General features: G+C 45.6%; 11 protein-coding genes and 1 non-coding gene across 12 annotated transcripts; 8 read left to right on the forward strand and 4 right to left on the reverse strand.

Annotated features, from left to right (window-relative positions):
• Positions 1-490: 490 nt before the first annotated feature.
• C7M61_000895 (uncharacterized protein) lies at positions 491-1591 on the forward strand (the record flags this gene model as incomplete). The annotated part of the gene is made up of 1 exon (XM_024856320.1): positions 491-1591. One exon carries the CDS (start codon positions 491-493, stop codon positions 1589-1591), a length of 1101 nt encoding a protein of 366 aa, XP_024715919.1.
• A 1438-nt stretch (positions 1592-3029) lies between these two features.
• MEP1 (ammonium permease) lies at positions 3030-4511 on the forward strand (the record flags this gene model as incomplete). The annotated part of the gene is made up of 1 exon (XM_024856321.1): positions 3030-4511. One exon carries the CDS (start codon positions 3030-3032, stop codon positions 4509-4511), a length of 1482 nt encoding a protein of 493 aa, XP_024715920.1.
• A 506-nt stretch (positions 4512-5017) lies between these two features.
• ILV2 (acetolactate synthase catalytic subunit) lies at positions 5018-6976 on the forward strand (the record flags this gene model as incomplete). The annotated part of the gene is made up of 1 exon (XM_024856322.1): positions 5018-6976. One exon carries the CDS (start codon positions 5018-5020, stop codon positions 6974-6976), a length of 1959 nt encoding a protein of 652 aa, XP_024715921.1.
• A 472-nt stretch (positions 6977-7448) lies between these two features.
• ZCF16 (Zcf16p) lies at positions 7449-10646 on the forward strand (the record flags this gene model as incomplete). Its single annotated transcript, XM_024856323.1, has 1 exon — positions 7449-10646. The coding sequence occupies one exon, from the start codon at positions 7449-7451 to the stop codon at positions 10644-10646; it is 3198 nt and encodes a 1065-aa protein (XP_024715922.1).
• A 56-nt stretch (positions 10647-10702) lies between these two features.
• Positions 10703-11788, reverse strand: XYL2 (L-iditol 2-dehydrogenase; the record flags this gene model as incomplete). Its single annotated transcript, XM_024856324.1, has 1 exon — positions 10703-11788. The coding sequence occupies one exon, from the start codon at positions 11786-11788 to the stop codon at positions 10703-10705; it is 1086 nt and encodes a 361-aa protein (XP_024715923.1).
• A 1042-nt stretch (positions 11789-12830) lies between these two features.
• C7M61_000900 (uncharacterized protein) lies at positions 12831-13349 on the reverse strand (the record flags this gene model as incomplete). The annotated part of the gene is made up of 1 exon (XM_024856325.1): positions 12831-13349. One exon carries the CDS (start codon positions 13347-13349, stop codon positions 12831-12833), a length of 519 nt encoding a protein of 172 aa, XP_024715924.1.
• Positions 13350-13795: 446 nt separating this feature from the next.
• C7M61_000901 lies at positions 13796-13869 on the forward strand. Its single transcript has one exon. It is a non-coding gene; the product is annotated as a tRNA-Val (tRNA).
• A 679-nt stretch (positions 13870-14548) lies between these two features.
• C7M61_000902 (uncharacterized protein) lies at positions 14549-17704 on the reverse strand (the record flags this gene model as incomplete). The annotated part of the gene is made up of 1 exon (XM_024856326.1): positions 14549-17704. One exon carries the CDS (start codon positions 17702-17704, stop codon positions 14549-14551), a length of 3156 nt encoding a protein of 1051 aa, XP_024715925.1.
• Positions 17705-18094: 390 nt separating this feature from the next.
• Positions 18095-19628, forward strand: C7M61_000903 (mitochondrial 54S ribosomal protein uL30m; the record flags this gene model as incomplete). The annotated part of the gene is made up of 2 exons (XM_024856327.1): positions 18095-18354; positions 19484-19628. 2 exons carry the CDS (start codon positions 18095-18097, stop codon positions 19626-19628), a joined length of 405 nt encoding a protein of 134 aa, XP_024715926.1.
• A 564-nt stretch (positions 19629-20192) lies between these two features.
• Positions 20193-20927, forward strand: C7M61_000904 (uncharacterized protein; the record flags this gene model as incomplete). Its single annotated transcript, XM_024856328.1, has 1 exon — positions 20193-20927. The coding sequence occupies one exon, from the start codon at positions 20193-20195 to the stop codon at positions 20925-20927; it is 735 nt and encodes a 244-aa protein (XP_024715927.1).
• Positions 20928-20948: 21 nt separating this feature from the next.
• On the reverse strand, positions 20949-22903 carry C7M61_000905 (uncharacterized protein; the record flags this gene model as incomplete). The annotated part of the gene is made up of 2 exons (XM_024856329.1): positions 20949-20952; positions 20979-22903. The coding sequence occupies 2 exons, from the start codon at positions 22901-22903 to the stop codon at positions 20949-20951; spliced, it is 1929 nt and encodes a 642-aa protein (XP_024715928.1).
• Positions 22904-22961: 58 nt separating this feature from the next.
• Positions 22962-23996, forward strand: C7M61_000906 (uncharacterized protein; the record flags this gene model as incomplete). Its single annotated transcript, XM_024856330.1, has 1 exon — positions 22962-23996. One exon carries the CDS (start codon positions 22962-22964, stop codon positions 23994-23996), a length of 1035 nt encoding a protein of 344 aa, XP_024715929.1.
• Positions 23997-24662: the final 666 nt, after the last annotated feature.

Genomic DNA, 24662 nt, shown 5'->3' on the forward strand with positions numbered 1-24662 from the left:
GAATGCACGGGTAGAGCTGGTTTTTATTTTATTTCGAAGACATCTTTCAGTACCTCGTCAAAACTGTGTTTCTAGAACGATGTAGAGAAGATCGCATAGGCAGTGAGGCTGCGAGGAGGTTGAGTTTTGAGATTTACACGAAACGCCCTTCCGTGAAGCAGCAACAAACATACATAACAAGGAGCGTGGCTTGGCCGACTCTCCGTAAGGCGCTTACCTGAGTAGGTTGGAAATTTTCCGGACTCTATTTTACAATGATGGTGAGAAATTGAGTATGGTCGCTCAAACAGTGGTAATTTTTCGCAGCCAATACAGCAGGAGAATTAGCACCGCAGTCATAGTTAGAACGACCATTTAGAAAATTTCCAAATAAAGAATTCGTAAATAATCGAACTGAATTACATTTGTTTTCTTGTCAACTATACACGTGACCGACTCGACTCTACCGCGGCATCAGACCATACGGACTTTGTTAATACTGCTACCAATCATGTTGAGCATATTCAGGCCGCTGCTTCGGCATGGTCTCCTAAATTTCAGACGATTCAACTCTTCCAAAGTGGCTGCGGAGTTGAAGAAACAACCAATCACAGTACCTGTCCCTCACAAGAAACTGACCAAAAAGAAGAACCAAAAAGCCGGACTTCAATCGCTACGATGGCTGCACAAGGCCGAACAGTCCAGTCAGTCAAAAATCTTGTCGTTTCTAGAACAGGTGCAGGGAGAATATGTGGATGAAGTCTCGCTTCAAAAGTACCTAAAACCGGTAACGTCATTGACCATAGGTGAATCCATCGATCTAGACAAGGTGCGGAGTATCTTCCGTAAAAGCAAGTTACCACATTCTGTGGTTATCCGTGACGAGGTCTTACAATGCAAGGTTGATAAAAAAGACATCATGGTTTTGGCCAATGGAACTTTGGTTGGGTGGGATATCACCGAAGATCAAATAGATGGCTACGTACCCCAGATTTGGGACGCCGTTTCGGAGAAATATGAGAGCGAGAGTGAAGAGATGGACTATGTCTCACTAGACGCAAAGCTTTCTGAGGAAGATAGACCATCGTTCGTTTTAGAGGATGTGTTTGTGTCACAAGGCCAAGACCCAGAGCAAAGGCTACTTGAGAAGGCCGCATTCGCAGTCGGTCTTTCTCGTTCGACAAGATTATCAATTCTCGAAGAGTCACTTGAGAAGCACATTCAATTGACCAGAGAGAATAGTGAAGTTCTTTCAGAAGGCTTGGAACTCAAGACAAAGGAGGCCGACATTCTCAAACTCACCGGTCGTCTTTTCCTCATCCGCGGAAAGCTCAACCTATACTCGGAACTCATTGAGACTCCAGACTTGTACTGGTCGGAGCCCAACTTGGAGAAGATCTACGAATCCATCAGTCGTAGGCTTGACATTCATCTGCGTATCCTGATCATGAATCGTAAGCTCGACTATGTGACAGAGGAGCAGCGAGCGCTACTCAGTGTGTTGAGCGAGAAGAAAGGCACTCGTCTTGAATGGATCATTATCATCCTTATTCTTGTTGAGGTGTGCTTTGAGACTTTCCACTTTGTGGAGAAGTACTGGTGGCAGATCTAAACGAGCTGGCTGCAGCGACGCTAAATGTAAATAGGTGACTCGGCGGGGTCCACTGGAATAATAACGAGGAGATAAAACGACGAAACACAACGAGTGGAAAATGCTATACCAAGACCTAGCGCTATTTCTTGGGAGCCATGAACGTAGCAATTCTTATGATGCAGCTGGAATGACGAAGTGGGCACAATACGGTTCTGGAATCGTACGCCGTAAATTTATCTTAGGCTTGGAAGAAACAAATCTCAACGTGGGGTATTGAAAGAGGTTCCGTACCGCCGACAATTCCAAATCAACGTCAGCCTTGTCGCTTCTGGTCCAATTATTGAAGACATTCATTAGGAGGAATAATTTCCAAGACCTTCAGCCACTTAAATCAATTTTTTTTTTCATCATTCAAATAATGTATCATAAGTCCACTCCCATTCACATGTGGAGGATGGAAAACGGAGCATTCCAGCGAGCTGTAGGAAGCGCTTTCGGTGCCGAAACACCGCCCCGTGGTGACATCTTCATCAAATCTACAAATGGAAAAACATGAAAAAAAAGAAAAGAAAAAAAAATATGAGACACGGTCTCATGCCAATGGCCAAGAAAATAAATTAATAGAATTTTACGACCGTTGTCCCTTTTATACCCGGGTGCCAAAACCTCAATATCTCTGTGCTGATAGCGATGGCGATATGGCGGTTCCGCTACGGCAGACCGTTATCGATTTGACAGCATCCAATAAAGAGGGGCGACACCGTTATCGCAATGATAGATAGCGATGTGTGCAGGTCCGTCACTTTTGGCGAGGCGAACAGCCGGGATAACTCGGGGCAGACCTATTTCGACTTCGGAAGGTTCCATACGAACGGCTTTTAAAAAAACCAAAATATTTAAATCACACAGAATTAGAGAGCTCCAGATTGGCCTCCCTGCGCTGCCAGATCCACTTTGGCAGGTGCCTTGTGGCATCCCAGCACAGCGAGTAATCTAGAACCCGCCCAGGAAGACCCGGAGCAAACAGGCTGAATTAGTGCACCCAAACCAACCTAGTTTCCTAATTTCCCTTGCAATGCCCAGGCATCAGTTGCTTCGTAGCTGCCTTATCTCGCCGATGAGTGAAGCGGCATCCTGCACGCGGACCTACTGATAAAGGCAATCCATCGAATAATCTCTGGCCATGCTCTGCACGGTGGCTGTTTAGGCGCCTCATCAACAGCATTTGGGCCACTTCTATGCCTGTGCTTGGCCTGCTTTTCCTGCAGCGATGCACGCGGCTGTGAAGCGTGCTATTGGTTTTTGCAGACCCGTCTGACTCGAAATCGCCTTGTCATTTAATGACCTTGGTCGCCTCTCATGCGATGTAGCAGCCTACTTTTTTAGATTTTTCAGCCTTCCTATTTTTTGTTAATTTTTGTGTTTTTACACTTAATATTTCATCAACACTTGCATTATGATTAAAAGAGCCCTCTTCACAGAGAACGAGGAATACAACCAGGCGGAAGTGCTTCTCTTTAGCATCGCCTCATCCATAATCTGGGTCATGGTGCCCGGTTTGGCATTTCTATATTCTGGTTTGTCCAGAAGAAAATCGGCTCTTTCGGCCATCTGGGTCGTCATCATGTCCTCATTTATCGGATGCTTTACATGGTATTTTTGGGGCTACTCTTTGGCATTTTCCACTTCAAAAAACAACTTCATTGGCGACTTGAGAGCCTTTGGCCTCAAACACATTGTTGGCAAAGAAAACGCCGACTCTACATACCCGGAAATTGCTTGGGTGCTTTTCCAACTACAATTCTTGCTTGTCACATTGGCCATTTTGGCTGGTGCTTGTATTGCTGAAAGAGGCCGTTTCTTGCCAACCATTGTGTTCTTCTTCTTGTGGTCCACTATCGTCTACAGTCCGGTTGTTTACTGGATTTGGGGCGGCGGTTGGGCCCTGACATGGAATGGAGGCGCTTTGGATTACGCTGGTGGTGGCCCTGTGGAAATTCTTTCGGGTGTTTCCGCTTTTGTCTACTCGGCCTTTTTGGGCAGAAGAAACCAGGATCTCATGATTAACTACAGACCTCACAATATCTCCACCATCTTCTTGGGTACCTCCATGTTGTACTTTGGTTGGTTGTTTTTCAATGGTTTCTCAGCAGGCAATGTATCTGTAAAGGTGCCATACGCAATGCTCAACACCCACTTGTGCGGAGCCTTCGGCGCCATTTCCTGGTGTCTTTTGGATTTCCGTCTTGAGAAAAAATGGTCCATGGTGGCTGCTTGTTCTGGTTGCATTTCCGGTCTTGTTGCCGCTACTCCATCATCAGGATGTATCCCATTGTGGGCCTCTGTCATTTTGGGCATCACCGCCGGTGTGGTCTGTAACTTCTCGACTCAGCTCAAGTACCTTTGCCGTGTTGATGACTCTCTTGATGTGATGGCAGAGCACGGTATCGCTGGTATGGTTGGTCTCATTTTCAATGGACTTTTTGGATCCAAAACCGTCATTGGCTACGACAATGTAACTGACCACTTGGGAGGCTGGCTCGACCATAACTGGAAGCAGTTGTACATTCAAATTGTGTACATTTTGGCCACCACTGCCTACTCTGGTGCTGTTACTGCTGTCTTGTGCTTAGTCATTGACAACATTCCTGGTCTCCATTTGAGAGCCGACTACGCTGCTGAGGAGCAGGGTATCGACGAAGACCAAATCGGAGAATTTGCATACGACTACGTTGAAGTCAGAAGAGACTTTTTGGACTGGGGCCTGCCTTCCACGCCGAAAGAGCATATTTCGCAGCCAATAGAAGAAGTGGTGGGCGTGGAACCAGAGCAAATCTACGACAGAGTGGGACACGAGACCCTGAGCGGGGTAATCTCGAGCAACGAGGATTCTCAAATAAATGAGAAGGAAGACCTTCCGAGAGCGAAGGAGGATTAAATGGTTTAATAAAAATATCAATATGCGACAAGTCTGGGGTAGCCTCCGGTATCGGAGGGGTGGTGCGATTTTCAGCAGCATCCACGTGACTGTATACATAAGAAACACGGTTTACTGGAGATTCAGGTACTTCAAGCAGCCTTGCACAATGACGGATCTGACCCTCATTACACAGCATATAAGCGAAATCACCGTTTCTTCCATTTGTGGAGGTTTCCGGCACATCACGTGATGAGTCATCGAGGCGACGTCTGTTCCGCTGCCCCGGTGACGGGACTCCATGGGTGTCTGCAGGACGTGGAGCTGAAAAATGCGAAGAAAATTTGACTCATAATCAGAGTATAAGACCCATAGGCCCCCCAGGAAAAGCTATTACAAAGTCCGCTTTCTGCCAATAACCACTTTTCAAAAGTAACCACCTTATATTTATTGCCATGCTCGCGCACGCACGCCTCTCAGGCCGCCTCAGCCGTGCCGCTATGGCCAGATCGGCCCCTGCTTTCAATATGTACAAGAGAAGCTTAACCAACACGAAACACTCCCAGGCCACTATGACGCAAAGGGCCGAGAACAGGAGACCTACGCCGGCTCCTTCGTTTGACCAGGAGCCTCAGGATCCTAAAAACCCCCAGAAGTTGACGAAAAAGTCCACCATGGACGACTCCTTCATTGGATTGACTGGAGGTGAGATCTTCCACGAGATGATGTTGAGACACAACGTCGACACTGTTTTTGGCTATGCTGGTGGTGCTATCTTGCCAGTTTTCGATGCCATCTACAACTCCGACAAATTCAAGTTTGTCTTGCCTAGACACGAGCAAGGTGCTGGTCACATGGCTGAGGGCTACGCTAGAGTGACTGCTAAACCTGGTGTTGTCTTGGTCACCTCGGGTCCTGGTGCCACCAACGTTGTCACTGCCATGCAAGATGCTCTTATGGACGGTGTGCCTTTGGTTGTTTTCACTGGTCAGGTGCCTACGACGTCCATTGGTACGGATTCTTTCCAGGAAGCCGATGTGATTGGTATTTCCAGACCATGCACGAAATGGAACGTCATGGTCAAGAATGTGGCCGAGTTGCCTAAGCGTATCAACGAGGCTTTTGAAATTGCTACCACCGGCCGTCCAGGTCCTGTCTTGGTGGATCTTCCCAAGGATGTTACTGCCTCCATTCTCAGAGAGGCCATCCCTATCAACACCACCTTGCCACTGAATGCTCTTTCTCAAATCACCAAGCGTTTCACCACCAAGTTCACCACCGAGGCCATTGAGCGTGCTGCTTCCTTGTTGAACAACGCCAAGAAGCCAATTCTTTATGTTGGTGCCGGTATCTTGAACCATGAGAAGGGTCCTCAGTTGTTGAAGGAGCTTTCTGAAAAGGCGACCATCCCAGTCACCACCACCATCCAGGGTTTGGGTGCTTTTGACCAGAGAGACGAGAAGTCTCTTGATTTCTTGGGTATGCACGGTTCCGCTGCTGCAAACACTGCCATGCAAAACGCTGACTTGATCATCGCTCTTGGTGCCCGTTTTGACGACAGAGTGACCGGTGTGGTCTCGAAGTTTGCCCCTGCCGCCAGATTAGCTGCCCAGGAAGGCAGAGGTGGTATCATTCACTTCGAGATCAGCCCTAAGAACATCAACAAGGTTGTGGAGGCCACTGAAGCCATTGAGGGCGATGTTACCCGTAACCTTGCTACATTCTTGCCATTGGTGAAGGAGGTGCCCGAGAGAAAGGACTGGATGGGCCAGGTGCTCAAGTGGAAGGAACAATACCCATACGCATACATGAAGGAGACCCCAGGTTCTCTCATCAAGCCTCAGACATTGATCCGTGAGATCAGCGACCAGACGCAAAATTACGATAAGGAAGTCATTGTCACCACCGGTGTGGGCCAGCATCAGATGTGGGCTGCCCAGCACTTTGAGTGGACGAAACCCCGTACTTTCATCACCTCTGGTGGTTTGGGAACCATGGGTTTTGGTCTCCCTTCTGCCATTGGTGCCCAAATCGGCAAACCCGACGCCATTGTCATTGACATTGACGGTGATGCATCTTTCAACATGACTCTCATGGAGCTTTCTTCTGCTGTCCAGGCCGGTGCTCCAGTGAAGATTTGTGTGTTGAACAACGAAGAACAAGGTATGGTGACGCAATGGCAGTCGCTTTTCTACGAGCACAGATACTCCCACACACACCAGCTGAATCCAGACTTTATGAAGTTGGCTGAGTCCATGGGTGTCACTGGTATTCGTCTTGATAAACAGGAGGACATGGCCGCCAAGGTCAAGGAATTCTTGGACTGCAAGACGCCTGTTTTGTTGGAGGTGATTGTCGAGAAGAAGGTGCCTGTTTTGCCCATGGTGCCTGGTGGTAAGGCTTTGCACGAGTTCATTGTGTACGACGAAGAGGTGGAGAGACAAGAGAAGGAGTTGAGAAGAGAGAGAACCGGCGGTTTGCACTAAGGTTCTCGGGAACGAAAAATCAAGACACATTTTGTAAAATCAAATAGGTTGACTTTCGGGCTTAGCCCAGGAGTAAAGGAATTAATTCAAGACGCAAAAGTGTAGTAGAGTCATAGGACTATGGTGGTTTCGCAGCCAATGCAAGTTCACATGAGAGGGGAGTGGAGGGTTTGGCAAAAATCGTTCAAATTTGGCCAAAAACACACTTTATAAAAATTTGAACTTCAACATTGACAATTTTGTTTTCCCCATCAAAATCGGCCTTGTATTCGTCTAGTTATACCCTGTCAAACAGACCCGGCGGTTTCCCCATGCGAATCCGAACAGCCGAGGGGACGCTGCATGTCAGAATCTGGGGCACCGCGCACCAGTATATATATCTGAATGCTGTTCCACTCCCCCGAGCATTGGGTGCAAAACAGAACGACTCATAAAAACGTCAACTTAGCATATCTGAAAAATCAACAAAGGCATGGTGGAGGCCAAGGACGACAGCAGCCACAAGCTTATACTGACGAAGACCGGGCTACTCCGGGTCTCTCAGGCTTGTGACCGGTGTCGAATGAAGAAGATCAAGTGTGACGGTGCTACGCCATGTAACAAATGTTCTGCCATTGGTTTCGAGTGTACGACATCTGACAAGCTTTCACGACGGGCTTTCCCGAAGGGTTACACGGTGAACTTGGAGAATCGAGTTAAGGAGCTCGAGGACGAGGTTAACGCCTTGAGACTGAAAATGAAACTGGGTTCACCGGAACTGACCCTCCAACCTCCAGCACAACCTCCACAACCACAACCACAGCAACATCAGCAGGTTGCTCAGCAGCCTGTAAAGGACGAGACCAAGGACAACCTGTATTCCGTCGCCACGCTTAAACAAAACAACAACACCATCCAGATCAACAACCCCATCGACCAAATCTTCAACTTGGGCAAGAAGGGTATCATCATTGGTAATGACAATTTGAATTTCGAATCCCAATTCAACCATCTCCTCATCAACTTGGGATTGCCGTTCTTGAAGATCACGAACTCGCACAACTATCTCCTCAACGATCCCGACTCCTACTTGTACCATCCGTCCTACTCCAACTACAATGAATTCCACAATAAGGATTTGGATCTCAATTACAATCCGCTCACGCTGGCGAATGACAACACCCTCAACTCCCAGCTACCCAAAGATGTGTACGATCTATTCATCAAGCTCATCAACAACTTCAAAAAGATCTTCAATTCCAAAAAGGAGTTGGATCACCAAATCGTTCAATACTTCTTGAACTACAACACATTCATCCCCATCTTTGACTACAAGAAGTTCATGGAGACCTACGATGCATTCCATACCATGTACCCATTCATGTTCACATACGACGATGCGACAATCAATGGCTTCAATCTCCTGACTTACGACTATCATGTTGTGAACGAGTACTTGATTCTTGTCATCCAGATCTACGCCATGATCTTCATGAACAACCCATCTTTGAACCTCAATCTCCTACTCAATCATTCACACCCCAACTATTCATACCGTTTCCGCAAGGACAATGACAATAAGTCGATAATTCGTTCGCTTTACGATTTTCTCCCGTACCTCAATGTCTTTTGCGTTTCGGTGGAGCAGTTGCAAGTTTACTTGTTATTCTTCTACTACTCACTTTTGACCAATAACAAGGAAAAGTCGCTTGTGCTGTCTTGTCTTATCAATTCTTTCATCGGCATCCTCGGTATCAACTTGAACTCGAGAAACTTGTTTTTCAATGACTTGAGTTTGAACTTACATGAGCGCAGAACCAGAGTGAAAATCTTTTGGGGCTTCAAAGTGTTGCTCAAGTGTTTTAACTTGAAGTTTGGCTTCAAGCCATCCATAAATACTACGGTCATCAATCCAGTGACGATCGAGAGATACTTCAAATTGACTCCTGAGAAACTCAGTACATTGCTTGAACCGCAACCCGGAGAGGAGGTTGATCCGCTCTTCGAGACTTTGCTCAAGCCCAGCGTGGAATTTTTGAACCTTATGAACATCATCATTCCCTCTTCGTTCTCGCCCAACTACTACCAATATTTGAAGCAGGACAGGCAGGTGAATGAAAACGCCCCTAACCAGAAGAAACACCACTCAAACAACTTGGACTGGATTCTTAACGATGATGATGGTGACGGAAACGATGGTAACTTGAACTACAATTTCACACAATTTTTGATGATTGACAAGAACCTTTCCAACTGGAGATATGCCCTCGAGGAAAAGAGACTTGACCTCATGCCTCTTCATTTACAAATGGGTCTTCCGGTTCTCTCAAGCATCGGTGAGGATACTCTTTACCACAGGGTGACATTTGACGGTGACAATACCAAAAAGCTCGGCTTATCTGAAGAAGGCGTTATGAACTTCTTGAACGTCGGCCTTCCAGATATCAACACCGCCCTGCAACTCATCAAAATGCAGCTAAATTTCCACTACCTTTTGATCAGATCGCTGAACTACCTTAATTTCGTCATTGACCGAGAACTCACTCAAGGCTATTATGTGAAGATCGCCAACATTTCCCGTGAGGTTCTCGCATACTTTATCCTCATCTTCGAGCATATTGGGGAATCGACTGAACAAAACGAATCTGGTTTTGGCGCAGGCGCAAACGATTCTGCTGTATATAACTCGTTTTTCAGTGACCCCAAGCGAATGGCCTCGGGTCTGATGTCTCCAAACTTGGGCATCGATGTTGATGAGGATGGATTCGTGATCAATGATTTTTCAGTGAAGCGGAGAAAGCTGTCATTGGCACTGGGAATGAACGGTAGGGTCAAGCGGAAGGAGATTCAGGCCTCACCTTACAATTCCATGCTTAACGGACTTTCCCTCACAATCATAAATTTCAAAAAGTCGATCGTTCTCCAGATGCTTTATCTTCTTATTTGCACACTCAAGATTGCAAAGAAAGGCGGTGTGATGAGTGCTGATACAATTCGTGTTTTGAACAGAAGCATTTCGCTTTTCATCAAAATCTTCATCAATTACCAGCCCAATGCTAACAAGTACATGAAGACCAAGTCGGTGAAGGAAGATGATCTCTTCAAGCGCATTATCAACGACGAGCTTCGTGATGAAATTTTAAAGGACAAGCGTCTGGCTGAGGAATCTGATGATGAGGACTTTGGAGAACATGACATCGACTGGGACGATGAGGATATGGACGAGGATCTCAAGTACTTGAAGGTTCTCAAGTACATCAAGTACAAGACCAACCTTCTTTTTGAGAAGTCACAACAACAAAGACGCAGAAAACAGGAAATGGAGAAAGAACGGACCCAACAAAACCCACAACCTATGCATTCAATGTCACAGCCCATGGAGCAGCAGCATTCCAATCTCCAGCCCGGATCCACCCCGGTCCATGACCAATCCAAGGCTGCAGTGCAGCTTCCACCTATTATGCCAATTAACATGGGCATGTACCCAAACCCACAAGGTGGCCAATACTCAGGTCCGCTTTCACCCACCATTTATGGCAGACAAGGCAGCATCTCCAAAAGTAACGGGCTCAACAACAACCTCTACCTAGGTGAAGGTATGAAGGAGAATGAAATCAAAAACGAGGATGTGGCCAATGACTTGATGAACTTGCGCCATGGCCGTGGATTCGGCGAGCATGCACCACATTGAGCCGGGGACTAGGCTAAAATATTTGTATTATACGCATTAATCTATATCTTTTGCAACTACTCAGGGCCATCGATAATGCATTTGATGGGGCCTCCGGCACGCACATGGTCGTAGGCCTTGATGGCGTCCTTGAAGGAGAATCTGTCTGTGATCAAGGCCTCAAAATCAACCTTGGCGTTTTCTTTGCCATTTCTGTAGTTTTCATCCAAAATGCCCACGGAGGTTTGGTAATCACCGAAAGAGTATCTAAAGGAGCCGTGGAGGGTAGCTTCCTTAGTGGCGAGCTCTGTGATGGGGAACTTAACGTAACCGCCGGCGTTGCCAACCTGAACATACCTACCAGCGGGAGTCAATGCAAGCACACCTTGTTGGATGCAAATTTCAGCACCAGTGCACTCCAAAACCACGGTGGGAGCATGTCCCGATGGAGGGTTGGCGCTGATGGGCTTTTCTGAGGTTTTCGAATTGTAGGTATGAGTAGCAGCACCGATGTCCTTGGCCATCTCCAACTTGGTATCGAAAATGTCCACCACGGTGACCGAAGCAGCACCAAACTTGGTAGCCACAGCCGCAGCAAGCAAACCGACGGGACCAGCACCGAACACCAAAACGTGGTCACCAAAAGTGATCTTGGCAAGACGGGCAGCGTGGACACCCACACTCAATGGCTCCACAAGTGCACCCAATTCAAGCGACACATGGTCGGGCAACTTGACCAAAAAGTCCTCGGGCGACTTAAAGTATTTACACAAGGTTCCTGGTGGGTTCTTCTTGGCTGGGTCCGACTCGGGCGTTGCTGCAAACACCATGTGTGGACACAAGTTGTACTTTCCAGTCTTGTACTCGTTGCTCAATCTGGAGGGCACACCGGGCTCAATGGCCACTCTGTCGCCGACTTTAACAGACGTGACAGCCGGCCCAACCTGGGACACAACACCAGCGGACTCATGGCCCAAGACCATGGGTTTAGTCAAGACAAAGTCACCAATCTTGCCATGAGCATAGTAGTGGATATCCGAGCCGCAAATGCCCGTTTTCTTCACCTCGACAATGACGTCGTGGGGCTCCTCGACGGTGGGAGCGTCGAACTCCTCAAACAGGATGTCGTCGATTTTGTTAAGCACAAGAGATGGGTTTTTCATGAGCACAAGTGGTTGGAAGTGGTGAAAAAGTTGGTGCGCCGATGTAGTGGGGCATGGTGGGGCATCATCATACTAGTATGCATGGTGACAGGTGACCCGCCGAGAGTGATTCCAGGAGCGTTGCTCGGAGGTTCGAAGAGTAATGATTTTATGGAACTTGAGGAAAGTTCTACAAGATTTGAAGCGGTTTAATGGAAGCTTGATTGGTCTCTAAAATTGTAGAAAGCGCTGAAGTAGGGGAATTTGTGGGGTGATTCGTGGGGTGACAGGCTGCAAGTGTTGGAATGTTGCTTTGGTGAGAATTTGGGTTTGTGAGGAGAAGAGAGTGAGAGATGAACGGAATGAGATAGACGGTGGTGGAAGTGAACATATTTTTCAATTCGGTTGATCATTATAGGGATTGGTTGTGCAATTGCTTTATCTACTGATCTCGACTTTGTGGGGTACCGCGGCGCTTTGAGGTGAGGAAGTCAAAGGTATTGGCTTCTCTGAAGAGATTAATTCTATGCAACGGAGGTCGTCTTGGAATTGGCAAATCGATGGAAATTTCCTTGTGTAAATCAAATATCTGTGTTACTGTGTGGTCGCTGAGGTTCATGACATCTGGTTTCGTAATGCCGCAGACTGATTGCTTGCAGCGAGATTGGTGTACTCTGGTCCGTTTCTCCCCATAAATTTTTCAAAGCAGTTGAGCCAACTAAATGTTCTCTTTTTATAAATTAGTTTTGAAATTCGAAGTAGAACAATCAAGTCTCTCCAATGCAGCAAACGGTCAGGTATAGTGAATAAGGAAGTGCAACAAAAGCCTGAAGCCAGCCAAAGCCAACCCTCCTATCCCATCATAATCAACCTTAACATTCACCTCATAGGCTCTCCATCAATGTAAATATGAGCAACTTTTAATTTCCGAACCATGGGTCAAAATACCTAATGGGTGCAAATTGCAATGTATTCGCACCAATCACTCAAATGCTCAAATCTACAACCACTTCCAAAATCAACTACTTTATCCTAAAAACCTTTAATTACCTGATGCAGCCACCTAGTCCACAGACATCGAGGACATGCGTCCGTACGAAGACACACTGGAAATGGCGGAGGTCGCTCTGGAGACCGGCTCCGAGTCAATCTCGTCGTAGCTTTCCGAAAACTCCGACTCCGACAAGTGAGCCAGCTGCCACCCGTCCATGTCACTATCGTCCCAGCCGTCAGTCAAAATACCTTCGGTTTCGCTTTCTGTCTCGCGAGCATTATCGGTCTCACCATCAGTCTCATGTGCACTTTCCGATGCAACGGAGCCTTCTCTTCTAAACCCGGAAGACGTGCCTTTTTCCGCCACCTCTCTCTCCTGGTCAAAGTCCAACTCGCCATCCTCCATTTGCGATGCCATCTGAATCTTGTTCTTCTCTATCTGTTCGTTGCAGAAATCCGCCCCCTTCTGCAAAAGCTCAGCCAGAAGCTCTAGAATCTTATCCATGTTGGAAACCACAGCGATCGTGCCGCCCACAACGACTCCCATCGTGAGCGCTGCCTTCGTGGTAAATGCTAACCCTATCACCATGGTAAAAGAAGAGTGATATATGTCTGGCTATGCGCCCCACGCCGCTACATGCCGTAAGGGGCAACAACCTGTGATAAGGTGCCACGAGGTATCGATAAAAATATCGCCTCTTGGAGCTTGGTGTATTAATATTTGCCTGGTTGCAGCTGCTTTGCCGGCATCTAATTTTGTGTATGTAAGACCGGGCCTTGTTCAGAACCCAGTAAGGTTTGGTGGCGTCTGAACCCTAGGTGCGATCGAAGCATAATTGATCTGGTCTGTTAGAGGGATAAAAGCGGTGCAAGAAGTAGTTAGATTGGGCCAAAACTCCTTATGTAAAAAGATCAAGGTTCAAGATGTCGAAAGTTCGTGTTAGTTTTGAGAGCGCATAGTTGTGTATCTCAAAAAAAGGCGACAAAGTTGAATCTGCGTGACATATTCAACCCCATCTCCTCATCCTTCAAGTTGGTTTCGTGGTCTAGTTGGTTATGGCATCTGCTTAACACGCAGAACGTCCCCAGTTCGATCCTGGGCGAAATCACTTTTTTTGCCTCCATGCGCACTTTTTTTTTCCGAAACCCGTTGTCCATGTGATTCTGGCGCAGGACGCAAATCCGTGATCAAGATATCGCCACCGCCTCACGACAAGAACTTGGGAATTTTTATGAAACGATATATCTATTTTGACAAAGACTATGGTAATGAGGACATTCGGCACATGCTGGCGCACTCCGTTATCTTTTTGCGCCCTTGAGGGGAGTCTCTATAGAGGTGATCTTTGCATTCTTCCCCAGCTTTCTTCAATCGAATACTGCACACAAACCCGCGACTGTGCCGGAGGGGTGTCACCCCCTGCACTGATAGCCCACATACGATAGTTTCCACACTTTCTGCAGCTGTACTGCCGAGGAGGTATAAGTAGCTCGTGTCTCCGCTCTTTTTTTCATCACACAACACCGACTTTTTCTTTCATTAACAAAATGCCGTTCACCAAATTTTTCGACGCTTTCAGAACTCAAAACACCTCAATGCCCCAGAAGCCCACTTTCGTGGATGATACCGCTTTGCTCCAGGCTCCACAAACCCCAGAATCCCCAAAAAGGAGGTGGAGCTACGTCACCTACTTGGATGCTGGTACTTTGCAAAGTAAGGACGACAACCTTATGGTTGGTTTGTGAGCGGCGCTGGCGCTGTATACCTTTGGCATTGGCATGTATAGTTTAAATACACGAGAGCTGGCTCTCTAATATCTTGCAATTGGTTTGCGTAGGTTTGTAATATCCATCAGTGTACTCAAGAAGGCTCAATTTGGAGGGTGCCAAGTCGTTGATTATTTCAAATAAGTTGTCTCCCGCCAAGCGACGAATCTGTGGGTTTGAAGCTTGGAAAGATAACTGGCACACTCTTTGGCGTGCCTTTTGCGTGACTTCTGATGGTATGACACTCAAATGGTGGAATATCTGTAGAGCCAAGGCCGACCTCGTTACAGGAGCATTAAGCTGGAGATTATACGTCCTCACAAAGAGGGCACTGTGATTGAATTGTGGTAACTCGACAGCTGCCTCAAAAAGCTTGACAAACAAGTTAAGCGTGGCAAGAAGCTTTTTTTGATGTCGATGATCCAATTGCGCAAATGGCTTGGGAAGCTTGAGTTGGCGAAGTAAAATTGATAGAGCCTCTTCCTTAATCGAAGCCAGGACTCCATCAAACCACACGAGGCATCGCCTGAATGCCAGGTTCACTAAAGCTTTGGAAATCTTAAGACCAGCAACAGAGTGAACCAAACCTTCCCAAAAAGGGGCTCTGAGCTCTTCCTCTAGCTTACTGTAAGCGCTAAATAGCCTGCTGAAATATTCATCGTAGGTGATACTTCTCAAGGTCAGAATATCTTCACCAGTTAGAAGGGCATAGGCCAGTATACGCACATTATCCATTGACTCAGCTGCGAGACGAACGAGCTTTGATCTGTAACCAATGTCTTTCAGCTCGAGACTAGGTTTCTCTAGTTGGTGTTTAAGACATGCTAATCTGACCTTCAGACCAACATCACCCTTGTTCGTAAGTGTGTAGTCGTCTAATAACGTTTGCCAAGGGAGTTTAAAACTGCTTGTGACAGTCAGGTCACTGCAATTTTCAATCAAAGCTGCTCTTGTCTCTGCATCGACGCTCTTGTCGGAGATCATCTGAAGGATGTGCTCCTTTTGAGACACATTGAAAGCACACCAAGGAAGCATACTAGCAATTTGAAGGTTTCCAAACTTCAACCTTTTGCAAATGTCCTCAAAGATCTCGGTGGGCACCTGTAGAAGTTCAGTAGCCTCCAAACTTAAAATAACCACATCCTTGATTTCACCTTTCGTCGCCGTCTCGTTGGCTATCACAGGTAGATATAACGCCCAAAATGCGTTCTCTGCGTCACAATAATCGTTTTGGCTAGTGATGCATGAGCTGTACCAATAGAAGTAGCTTACCCTATGAACGAACTCAGCGTGATGCAGTAACACCAGGGCCAAATCAGGCTGAACCCGCAGCCGGATCTTTTCAACTGCCCCATTGCATCTCAAAAGACCCCCCAAAGGTAAGAGAGCAAGAGAATTTCCGTTTTCAAAAGCTTTAAGAAGTGCCTCTTGATAATCAACATCAGTCATCGAAGTTTCAAAGGCAACTTCGAGAGTACTTCGAGCACTCAAAAGTTCCAAAAGAAGTTGGGAGCAGCGATTATAGTATGCAAAGCGGACATTGGAAGAAGTAAGCACATCCATGATTGTCGGTATCAAAATCAGAGCCGGATAGCCATAGTTAACAAATTCACTCCCACTCAAAGCCCTCTCTGTATCAACAAGGGAAGCAGTCTGTTCTACCAAACGTCTGGAATCTTTACCCCTTGTAATTTGTGCCAATAAAGGACCGAAGCGACCAATAAACTCTTGAAGAACTGGCACAGCGCAACGCCGTATTAATGGGTCTTCATCACATATGAGCACTCTGAGAATATCAGCCCAAATATCATGGATCATAGTTGTATTTGACATGAGTTCTCGGAAGTCATCCTGAGAAAGCGAACGAAAAAGCGCCCATAAAAAGAAGCACGATGCATCTCTGATTTGGGAGTTTTGTATGATGGAGAACTGAGTCGAGGATATGAAGAGTGTCCTGTGGGCCACTGATAGAAGCGCTGGCACGAAATTAAATGGAATGGCTCTATCAAGGCCAAGAAATCCGTAGAATAGTAGTGCAGTGTGAAATTTGGCCACTGACAAATTGGAGGAATTAATCGTAAGGTATGGATTGTACGTGGTAGTCTGACTTTCAAACTCAGGTATGCGAAGCTGCTTAGTTAAGTACCAAGTGAGTTGCTCTGCGTAATTGACAGCTTTGAGTTGCAAGAAGGAGACGATTTTGCTGAGACACTTGGCCATGGACTCTCGTAGTGAGATATCAAGTCGGCCAGACATTGGGTTTAGGATGTCATTAATATAGTTGTTCACAATGGCAGACACGCTTGAATATTCAGCTTGCTGGAGATAGAATCTTGATAATCGAGATAAAATGCCCATTATGTACAAGGTGTTTGTGTTGGGTATCAGGCAGTTCTTATGGTACTTTATCAGCAGCAAGTCCGTAAGAATGATCTTGTTATAGATTTCCAGGGTGTAGTTTGCAACAGTCGGGTTTGAAGACTGCTTGAGTATCAATTTGATTGCCATAAGATGACCTAGCTTCTCACTGTTGGTCCTATCGTGCCACCAATCACAGCAGGAGGTTATGTAGGAGACGAGCATGTCACTGCAATCTGATCGCAATAGAAGTCTCGAGAGCAACACAGCACTTATCTTCTGGGTCATGCTAGCGCTTTCAAATTTCGTTAGATTCTCCATTGCCACATCAAGCAATAACTTCGGGAGTCCACTCATGATTCCTTCCAAGGGCAAAGGTACCATGACTAGAGATGAGAGCCATAGCAAAAGAAAGTACGTTTCATATTCCCCAATTCTCGAATCCTGGATCCTTTTGACAAGCGGGACGCCAAGCGAGATGTCATCGGATAAGAAGTTCACCACATGCTTGTAATTCCTAATAATACAGAGTTGGTAGAAGCATATGGAACATCGAGTTGCCATTGACGAGCCCGGCACCACTTTCAAGAATATTCTGCTGAGTAGATCAACGTGTTGCAGTAGGAATGGATCGAGTTGTTTGGGGACAAGCTCAAAGTCTGCAAGCAAGTCCCTAATCTTGGAGAGGCTAGGGTCACATAGTAGTGCTTGTTCCCGCTCTGGCACTTCCGAATTGAGAGTAGTTTCTGTGGATCGTAGTAGTGTTTGGATCTGCTCATTGAGCTTATGGTGGACCAGGTCCTTTGGCGTAATTCCCATGATATCCTGAGGCCGAGGAATTGGGAGTGGGATATGAGTGATGCCTCAAAGCAACTGTCAGTTATTGATCTTGGTAAGGTTTTTTAAAGACTGAATGTGTCAATGTTTTGCTATAGTATGGCATCTGTAATGGCTGCGAATCGGTAACTATGAGGGCAAAAAGTGAGAGCATTGTGAACCTAATGACGGGCTATACAGGCTGCATTAGAGTAAATTTACACAATTTACCAAATCAACTTAATATAAAGAGATTCAAAAAACAAAAATACCCATATTTGAATGGAATTGTCGGAGGGTGCTAGGTGCTGGGGTAAGCTGGTGTACGGATGTTCCATAATACCAAAATTTTCAACCTCACTGATATCTCTATACATCAACACTATCTACGCCATGTCCAAAAGTTTGTTTTATCGCATAACGCAGCTAAGGTCTACGATTGGTATGCCTCCTATCACGAGGAAGAACATCAAGGCTCTCGGCTTGAGAAGAAGAAACCAAACAGTTTACCAAAAAGTCTCTGCAGCCACTGCTCATAGGCTCAGAATCGTCAAAGAGTTGGTCTCAATCGACTTGTTAGAAGAAAACCAGGTCGAAGACGCTAAGAAGTTGGATAAGCCACAGTGGGCCAAGGGCTTCACGCAAGTCGGAAAGTTGTAAAGGGAACATAAACCAGGCTAAGGCCTCATAGGCTGGTCAGCACAGTCTGACAGCATAGCATACACTCGCAAGAGAACCTAATACTTGTAAATATACGGTTACGGAGAGAGGAATGTAGGTATGTGGGACAGGAAAAGGATTATCGATGATGCTTGGCGGGATGAGCTTACCATAGAGTTCAGTGGTGCAAGACAATATGTTTGATTGAAAATGACAAACATAGAGTGTAAATTCGAAGGAGAAGACGAGATGATGAGGTCAAAAATCGTAGTATTGCCATGCCCTTCTTGGTATTCATTAGTTTTGTGGACATCAACTTTGCGAGAGCACATTCATGTAGAAGTTCTACATTTGATGAAGGGACCTTTTGGCAGACTTAAAGGTAAAGATATTACCAAGTCTATGCTCCAGTCTTGACATTCCCGACGTTGTTGAATCAAGTAAACTATTTCAAATACTTGGATTTACTCGTACTCATCTGGAAATCCATAGCTGAGACGAACGACAGAATACAAACATCTTCCATCTAGCTTGACCACATCTGGTGATGTCTCAGCAATTTTTCAAATGTCATATCCTGGTTTATCCCCGAACCCCTCTTATCTGAAGAATCAGCCTATTTTGCAGCGGCGCCTAAAACGTATTTCGCAGCCAAGCCGAAAGAGTTCGAGCCAGAACAACACCAAACACCGAAGCAAATTTTGAAATGAGGGTGAGTCTTTTATTTAATTCTTCAGGCTAACTTTATTCAGCCAATTTTTTGATTTCACCGATAACTCCTTGTTTTAAATTCACGACTGGTGATTGGAGCCATCCGATGGAATACTGCACATAACCGGCAACCTTGCCCACGCTTCCTCTTGACCGCATCTACTGGCTCTATATTTTTTTTTCGTCGTGGTATCATTTTTTTCGACAGCTGCCCTTTTCGTTGCATTACTCTGTTTCCAACACAGGCCTTGTGTCAAGTTCACATAAAGTCCGGTAATCCATTCGACGACGATCTATATATTCAAATTTTCACCCATCCTTGAAAAACAGTCATCCAACAACCAACACACACAACACAACAATGTTTATCAGAGCATCCCAAAGAGGCAGATTAACCCAATCCATTTTCAGCTCCACCTTTGCTCTTTGCTTCCTATTGGTGGGCGCTAACCAGATTGTCCCTTGTCCTGTTGACAGCGTCCATGGTAATGAGTCTGTTGTTGACGAGAGGTTGAAGCATGCCCAGCTCAATAAGAAGGAGAAAGAGTCCAGCTAATTCTGGATCTTTGAACTGAGCAAAGAACTTTTGAACTTTATCCACAAATCATCAACTGATCAGCTGTTTGACACACTGACTTTTTGCATTTACACCAGGCTTTTGACAACCTGGCAACTACTAGAGCGCTCCTAATGCCTTGTATCATAGTGCCCACTAGAGCTACGGCTTTATACCTATAAATATAAAGACCCCATCGGGTCCACGATTTCAGCCAATCACATCAACGCGTTTCGTAGCAAATATTTATCAACGGTTTTGGCACGTGTGTAGTCACATGATGCCACGTAGTCACGTGCGAGATCACGTGTGAGATCAAACTTCTAATAGAGACAGAATCCGTGTAAATGAAATATATCGTCCTTTTAAATCCCGAAACAAGTATATGCACTTGGCTGCATGGTCAGCTTTGTTGAAACTCGTCCTTGAAGCACTCCGATCGCACCCCGAATTCGATGTCAATACCGCATTGGGCTACAACATAAACATAAATAATTTGCTTGCCTAAAGCGTAATGACTTATATAGATAAGCAGGGCCCCTGCCTGACTTTCTTCTTTGCATCATGAGCTCCCTTGCATTGCCATACACCTTCCCTCGTGCACCTTCAGTTGACCCAGAAGCACAGTCATTCTCCAGAGATGCTCAGGTGAACAGAGATCTTGAAATAGATGTGACATTCTCCGAAACTAAACCCAGAGTGGTTCGTGAGCCTTATGTCAAGGACTTCAAGAGTACAGAAAACAGTCCAGAGTCCATCGTTCTTCCACAAGACAACCCATTGGATGACATTCTTGGAGCTTCCCAACAGGCCATTGAAGCCTACATTTTGGATATGCCGTACACCAAGATGTTCACACCTCCAGAGCCAAAAACTCCACAGCTCACAAAGAAAAGGTCAAGAAAAATCCTTGAAGCAATTCCTCACGGTAAGAAAGACAACCAAGGTGAAGATAGGGCATCAAAGTCCAGGAAAACTCCAGTGAAAGCAAAAAATGTGGTAGATCACGCCAAACGTAGTGGCGAAGATGTCGACACTTCAACACAGGACCCATTAGCGTGTCACGCTGAAAATATCATGAGAATGGCCATGGATTCCACAATGATGAGTTCTTTCAACAACAGTTTCTCCTCAACGTTTTCAAACTTGCATGAAGATTCAATTTTGGGCAAGAGAAATCACAACAAGGATAACAGCCTTGTTGGCAGGGCCCCAGTTCTCGACAAGCAGAGAAGCACATTGGTTGAAATCAGCGCTCTGGATTTGGAGCGGGCCGTGAGTGAACCATACTTTAAGTAATGATGACGATCTTAGTTTGTTTTATCTTCGTTCAAAATAATTTTGAGATACCCCGAGTCGCGTTTATCAATATCGTAGTATCGCTTTCTTTCAACTTTCTCTTCTTCGTTGTATGCTGTGGGAACCGTTTGATTAGGCGAGTTTTGTGACTTCTGTGTTGCGATTGGGGAGACCAGTGACTCGTGGAGATAGAGCTGCAAAAGTTCGTTATCGGGTCCTTTAGATGCAGATGCTATGAAGTCCCTGTAATGAGATGGACTTATATCTAAAGATTTGCTCTTCATGAAACGATACATCTCAAAACTCACAAGCTTCGCAGCTGGTGACTTCGAGATAGTTCTTGTGATTATATCGAACAGCTCATTATCGAGCCATTCTGATGCCATTTTGGGGTGGATTTGATGCATTGCCAGCAATGCAACAATCATGCCAGTTGCGTTTTGATACTTCATGATGTGATGAAGGACGCAGTTGATAAATATGCGGAGAGTCTTGATAGTAAACTTCTCCTCTATGATGTAGTTGACGATGCTCCTAACGAAGCCGTCAAGTATTTCCGAATTCTTAAGAATATTGCCCTGCCTCGAATTGTACACATTGTTGTTCTGTATTTTACGAGGCTTGCTTTCGTCATCCTCTTCGAATTCTTGGGCCTTATTAAAAGAAGCTCTAGCCCTGATATCTGCCGTTTCGACGTTGGAGTCAATCACATTATACCTGACAAACCTGTAGGACATAGCGTCGCAGATATCTCTATACGAAAGGACAAACTCGGCATCAAGCTTTGAAGTAAAGTTGTTGATGGTAGTGAGAACATTCTGGATACTAAGGTTCTCCAGACTAGGGGTATCGTCCTTGTGGTAACAATATGATAGTATGATATCCAAGCAGAGATCTTTGGTAAGAGCTTTCTCGCCCTTGAGCTTCTTGTGAACATAGTGCCACTCTATTAGGCTCAACGTGGAGTTTACATCACCATTTGATGCCAACGTATGAAGGATTTCCGTTAATGTCTTCTCGCTAAGGGAAGAAAGTACGCCACTTTTGTTTTCCAATTCCTCGAGCTTATTGGAGAACATCACCTCATCTAATGAGACATCTTCAAGCTCGAGCATAATCAAACGAGAGTAGATGAGCTTAACAAGACCGTAGTGGTTTTGGGAAAGTCCTAAGCTCAAGAATTCTGACCATGTATCGTAATCCAACAACGAACGGTTCGCTTCGACAACCACCTCAAGCCAACGAGTAAGCTTTTCAACATCCCCGTGTTGACTCATGGCCAACAAGATTTGCTTCGTGGGGAGGTAATCCAATACCTGGTTTGTCGAGAACTGGGCAGTTGCCAAGTCTGCAAAGCCATTTTCGAATAGCTCAACTGCTCGAGTATACTGTCCTGAATTGAGGAAAGCTTCGATGAAGGTTCCAATGTAGCGTATTTCAAGAGTCTTGTCTGTCACGGAGTTAGTCATGTGGTTCTCATAGGCGATCTTGAGCTGCAATAAGTCTGTGATGTTTTTGCAACCTTTAAAGATGTCTAGAAGCAAGGAGGCAGCAAGATTACGATCCTCTGATGTCATTATAAACCTTCCATTGTGTAACTCAATGTAAAGAGATACAGCTGTCGAGGTGAGGTCTTTGTTCTTAGACCGCTCGATACCTTGAAGCATCATCAAGTACATCTGAGGTGTTATTTTCAAGCGATGTTCAATGCTATCACGTAAGAGCCTGGCTGTATCAATCAAGTGATCTGTTCTCTTTGCCACAGCATGGAAGAATAACGCCTCTTCAATATCCAGACTCTCACTAGGAAGACTCTTCGTCCTCACCTTTCTCGCATAGATGTCACTGAATCGTTTAGCATCTGCAATGGACAATTCTTTGGTGTATGGAAAAAGGTACGGTAGGGATTTCACTTTTTGATTCCCAATGGCCTTCGCCAACTGCCGTAGATACGGCCTCGGTGTGTGTTTTACCATATACCTTGTTGTACGATAGCGCGCAGAGATGAAGCATCAACACTTTGCAACCCCAGGTATGATTAAACGTGGTCTCGCTACAGCTACAAAAGGTCAATTTACTGTCTTTGATCGTGCCACTAAGCTTTCGCAAAGAAACAGGGCGGCTTTGCATCCTGAGATTTCCAGAAAGGCTGATTATCTCAGGGATGAGGTTTCTCTCAGGACGGTGGAGAGACTAGGGTTCATTCTCAGAGAGTTCCCCCGTGTGCTTGATTTTGGTTGTCATTCTGGTAACTTCTTGAAGAGCTTATGCAAGAAGCTGGAGGTTCCACCTGGTGGCGATCATGCTGACGAGGAAATGACTAAGCAACTCAACGAGGACAAGGTCAAGATCAAAAGCAAGATTCAGGAGTTGGTGATGTTGGACTCATCGGAGAGCATGCTTTTCAGAGATGCCAATGAAGATTACCTAAAAGAGTTTCCTGGCAAGATTCAACGGATTGTGGCCGATGAGGAGAGCTTTGACCACGAGGTTCTCCAACCGGAGCTGTTTGACGCCGTGATTTCTAACCTTTCCCTTCACTGGATCAATGATTTGCCACAGACTTTAAAAAATATCAATACGGTCTTGAAGCCCGATGGAATGTTCATGGGTACTATATTCGGAGGGGACACACTTTACGAGCTTCGGACATCATTGCAGCTTGCCGAGCTAGAAAGAAGAGGTGGCATGTCCCCAAGAATGTCGCCTTTGGTGCATTTGAATGATGTGGGTTCTCTACTCAACCGTGCTGGCTTTTCGATGTTGACCATTGACACCGAGGACATAGTTGTTGGAGGTTACCCAGATATCGTTGCCATGTGCCAGGATTTGCAGAACATGGGCGAGCAAAATAGTTTAATCTCTCGTGCAAACCATTTGCCGAAGGATGTCTTGCTTGCAGCCAATGAGATTTGCAAAAGTTTGCACGGTGAGGAAGGCCCTGATGGAAAGATTACTTTGCCAGCAACGTTCAACGTCATCAATATGATCGGTTGGAAAAAGAGCGAAACACAACCTCAGCCTTTGGCTAGAGGCACGGGCCAAGTCAACCTTAAGGATATTTTGTAAGGTTCTGAATGAGAGAAGAGGAGGGTCTTTTCTCAAGAGTATCAACAACACTACTCAAGCTTCTTGCCAGTGATCGCTCGGAGTTGGGTATACTTGATATGGTGACACCAAAATGATCAATCAAGTGCATGTCAACTCACTGGGTACTCCATCGGGCTCGGAGTTTACCTGACGGTTTTATTTGAGGTAAGCTTTGTTGTATTGATGACTTTTCGAGTAGCAACTTACAGCTTCATATTATGTACATAGTAAGCATCTCAAATAGGGCTTGACAAACCAACGGAGCTTTCATAACCAAAAGTGAATTGTAAAACTTCCATCTTGTGAATCCGGCTATCGCCGCATCTGGTGACAGTTACATTTTCTACGAATCCAAGAACGCAGAAACAAACAGGTAAGCTTAATTAAACACATTGATTTCACAGAGCCACTCTAATAGCTGCCTCAGTGAAATTTATCGGTATTGCCTGATTTTAGATTCCCAATAAGTCCCACCCCACAACTAGATCAGGACATCCTGATCGGGCTCACTTACTGTGGATGCTCCAGTGCACCTATATAACCTCCGAAATTTTCAAGAATTACGAAAATCTATACAATATGAGTATTTTGACAAAACCCTTTTTGATGTGAAATCATCTCTAAAAACATTCTCGGAACTTGTGG

The sequence above is a fragment of the Candidozyma pseudohaemuli genome, assembly GCF_003013735.1.
Source record: "Candidozyma pseudohaemuli strain B12108 chromosome Unknown scaffold00001, whole genome shotgun sequence".
Lineage (NCBI taxonomy): Eukaryota > Fungi > Ascomycota > Pichiomycetes > Serinales > Metschnikowiaceae > Candidozyma > Candidozyma pseudohaemuli.